The 4,183-nt window shown below is 43.9% G+C and overlaps 1 protein-coding gene across 1 annotated transcript; it reads left to right on the top strand.

The window, feature by feature from the left end:
* On the top strand, positions 1–2,404 carry V1516DRAFT_676760 (OPT oligopeptide transporter protein-domain-containing protein). The gene has a single exon (XM_066922476.1). The coding sequence runs from the start codon at positions 118–120 to the stop codon at positions 2,266–2,268; it is 2,151 nt and encodes a 716-aa protein (XP_066776715.1). The 5' UTR covers positions 1–117; the 3' UTR covers positions 2,269–2,404.
* Positions 2,405–4,183: the final 1,779 nt, after the last annotated feature.

Genomic DNA, 4,183 nt, shown 5'->3' with positions numbered 1-4,183 from the left:
GAAGGTGAGGAGGCATATGGACAGGGCCACGAAGTCTACCTGCTCGACTTGCTTATCGAGGGTACTGTGCTCAAGTTCCATTCGCCTTATCCGGAAGTGCGCGCCGTTTGCAGTCCTATGGATGACCCTGGGCTTCCAGTGGAGACTATTCGCGCTTATTTCCTTGGATGCTGTTGGGTTGCTATTGGCTCTTTCATTAACCAGATGTTTACTTTCCGTCAGCCGTCACTTACGATTGGTTCGACTGCTATTCAAATCATGCTTTTTCCTTGCGGAAAGTTTTTGGCGAAAGTTCTTCCAGATTGGGGAGTAACCGTTTTTGGACGACGACACTCGCTGAATCCTGGACCTTGGAACAATAAAGAGCAGATGCTGGCGACGTTGATGGTCAATGTTGGATCGACTTCGTCTAATTTCATGAGTTATGTTGTTGTCATGAAGTTGGAAAGATTTTTTAATCAGTCTTGGGTCAACTTCGGATTCATTTTCTTGATGAATTTCTCTACCCAATTCTTCGGATTTGGTCTTGCAGGGTTATTGAGACGATGGGTTGTATATCCTGCCAAGGCTATTTGGCCATCGCTTCTTCCCACAGTCATGCTGAACCGCACTTTACTTCTTCCTGAAGACAGACATCCTGTTCACGGCTGGACTATTACTCGTTACCGATTTTTCTTTACTGTTCTTGGATGTATGCTTATATATTACTGGCTTCCAGGCTTCCTGTTCACTGCACTCAGTACATTCAATTGGATGACATGGATTGCTCCCAAGAATCTCAATCTGGGAGTGATTACCGGGTCGAGTCAGATTGGATTGAATCCTTTGACTACCTTCGATTGGGGTGTGATCGGATATTCTGCACCTCTTGCTGTTCCGTTTTTCTCTATGGCTAACCAATGGTTTGGTATGCTAGTTTCTGCTCTGATTATGATTGGTCTTTGGTACCGCAATTACAAGTGGATGGGCTACTTCCCAATTAACTCCACGTCGTCATTCGATAATACCGGTGCTACGTACAATGCATCTCGCATTATCAATGAAGATTTGACATTAAATGTGGAAAATTATAAAAACTATTCACCCCCTTTTTTGTCGATTGGTTATGTCATGATTTACGGATCTGAATTTGTCATGTTCACCATGTCAGTAATATATATCTGGTTGGCCGAGAGAAGGGCCCTGACGACAGCATTTGGATCGTTCTATCGCAGTATACGGAATCGCAAAAGTTCGAACTTCAAGGAGTATGATGACGTCTTTTGCAGACTGATGTCGAAATATCCTGAGGTTCCAGATTGGTGGTATCTTTGCATTCTTGCGGTTTCTTTGGCGTTTGGTATTGCTGCGGTCGAGGCTTATGACACCAATACTCCATGGTGGAGTGTGATTGTAATCATTGTCATATGTGTGTTTTTAATCATGCCGTCGGCTATTGTGTTTTCCATTACAGGATATCAGCTTGGATTTAACGATATTGCGATTATTGTTGCGGGTTATATGGTTCCTGAACATGCTATTGCCAACATGATTTGCCGTGTATTTGGCTGGAACGTGGATGCTCAAGCGGAGAGTTTGATTGGAGACCAGAAGCTCGGACATTATGCCAAGATTCCTCCCCGTGCACTGCTTCGATGCCAGCTTCTGGCGACGACGATTCAGACTTTGATTACCATTGCAGCATATAACGTATTGACACAATCTTTTACAGATCTTTGTTCTCCCACGCAAGCGAATCGATTTGTTTGTCCATTCCCTAATGCCTTATATACTGCTACACTTGTATGGGGTGTTGTGGGTCCCAAGCGAATTTTCAACACTTTATATCCTATGCTGAAATGGGCGTTTTTCATTGGTGTTGTGGTTGCTGCTCCCGTCTTCTATCTTCGGCTCTTCCTGATGAGATACATACCATTTGTAAAGAACTGGAATCCGATCATGTCTATTGCAGGAATGAGTCTGTGGAACTCTGGCTACAATATGTCCTACTACACCCCTGGATTCGAAGTTTCCTGTATTTTTATGTACTATATTCGCCGTCGATATCTTGCATGGTGGACTCGGTATAACTTCGTGTTGGCAGCCGCGTTATCTGCGGGAGTAGCTATTTGTGCGATTTTGGTCTTTGTATCGCTTCAAGTGACAAACGTCTCTTTGCCATGGTGGGGCCGTACTGTTTCTGGAGCAGGTGTCGATGGAGGCACCTATCCTGCCGTACGATTCACAGTGGCAGACGGCGAAACGTTTGGGCCGATCAGCTGGGAGTGATTAGAAGAGTTATATCGCCTATTACTTGTGATTTTTTTATAGTAGTTTTAAATGCACTCGTTTGTCCAGTTATTAGAGATATGGAAACAAGCTTCGCACAGACCAATCCGTGATTGCTGCTGTATACTGGTAAGTAGTGAGCACAAGAACTTTCCGCGGCCATAATGACCAAGACAATCAAATCTGGAATCATCATTGGAATTGCATTGTTTTAGTAGCATTTTAGCAGAAACTGTAAAAATGCAACTCAGAACCCATTTATATAAGGTGAAGACTAAATTCGGAAGAAACAGATGAAACGCACAAACATCATACGGCATATGAATCTGATGGATTATGTCGAGCCAGAGTTCTGGGCTAGAAACTGCAGAATATTTGGAGGTCTGGCATGTTCAGAACCGTCCTGAACAGGTCGGGTTAGCATTGCGCTCGTGACAGTGTCCATGCTGGTTTCAGCTGGATCCGGATTGCCGATAGAGGACACTTCGCACATGGGAAAGTCTAATTCGAAAGACCAAAAAAACTAGAGACATGGCTTATTATTATTCGGTCTACCGTTTCCTAGTTTGATGCTGAATAGATACTGATATTGAATTTCACCTATAGAAAATTTTCAGTTATACAGTCAGTCGGCTGGTCCCGGGAGTGCGACCAAAAAAGATTCAGACTACACCAAGCAAGACAACTCTGCGGCTGATGACTCGGAGACGAGTCGCGACTCAACCCCAGATCTAGAAAACCGGTCGAACAAAGGAAGCACGAGCGTAGCACAGAACGGAACCCGGACTGCTAAAGATCTAGTCAGAGGAATTTTGATATATTCACCCACAATTTGAAAGAAATATTTATTAGATATTTGAAATCCTACTGAAATCTTGACAACAATAGCTGCTAGACCGGCTATGAGGTTGTCGGCAAATTGTTCAAACAAGCTTAGACCTCTTCAAACAAACTGATAAGGCTCTGCTGAGGCCGTAAACCCTACCACAGCTCAGGAAAATATATCTCAAGCCAGTTCAGTTCAACACTACACAGATTGTTACTGGTTCGTACACAAATGTCATGCAAGTGATGATATACAACAACTCGGATTTAAATTTGTAATTACCGCTTAGTCAGATATATGATCTACTAGAATTTATCACTAACATCGGATTGCTTGCGCTAACATTCAATATCTGCGAAGCTCCTCCTCGTATCCCTCAGCAGATTTAGCATACAATATAATTCCTGAAGCCTGAATTAAAGAATAATTTACGCTACATATAACTCAGCGGAAAAGAAAATCATGAATATTCGTCTGTAATCCTCCTATCGGCTCGAAGAACAATCACTGCCTCAGCTGTTGCTCCAAGCGCACGCATCCGAGCTTTTATGCTATCTTATGATCGATGCTTATCTCGCAAGACCAAGTATCGACTGGGCATTGGCAAAATCACTCCGATGGGTTTAATTACCGGAATCCAAATATTGACGGAAAGAAAGTTGAAATCCAGGTCTCTCTGTCAAAGAAGTCACTTTACTTTGTTCTTTCCTTCCCTCCAACGACGCAAACAGTTTATCGGCGGGAGTTCCGCTTCGAGTCATGATTTCATGTCTAGTCCTCTTCGGCTCTCTTACCCGCTGTGTGGCGGTCTCCTTTTGAGCAAGGCAAACCGACACTGCGACGCCACTAACTGAGGGGAGAATGATGATGATCTTCGACCGACGAAACTCTCGAAGACCCAGTAGTCACTGGCCCGGTACAGCTTTCAGCTAAAAGTGCTCAGTGTAAACGAGGCAAGACGAAAACCCGCTCTTAGCCTTATGGTTCGAAGGAACTGAAACCGAGCGTATCATGCTTGAATTTGACACTAGAAGCGCCATCTACGACTCAGCCCATTGGATTTGATTGGCTCTGAAGTCCGCATTCGTT

This window comes from Lipomyces oligophaga (assembly GCF_038497815.1).
Source record: "Lipomyces oligophaga strain CBS 7107 unplaced genomic scaffold V1516scaffold_5, whole genome shotgun sequence".
NCBI classification, from domain to species: domain Eukaryota; kingdom Fungi; phylum Ascomycota; class Lipomycetes; order Lipomycetales; family Lipomycetaceae; genus Lipomyces; species [Lipomyces] oligophaga.
The sequence above is the reverse complement of the archived record's forward strand: the minus strand, read 5'-3'. Positions and strand labels throughout refer to the sequence as shown.

What these genes read in the sequence shown, in the direction of transcription:
- V1516DRAFT_676760 (XM_066922476.1), top strand. Translation starts at nt 118, where the DNA reads ATGGATGACCCTGGGCTTCCAGTGGAGACTATTCGCGCTTATTTCCTT.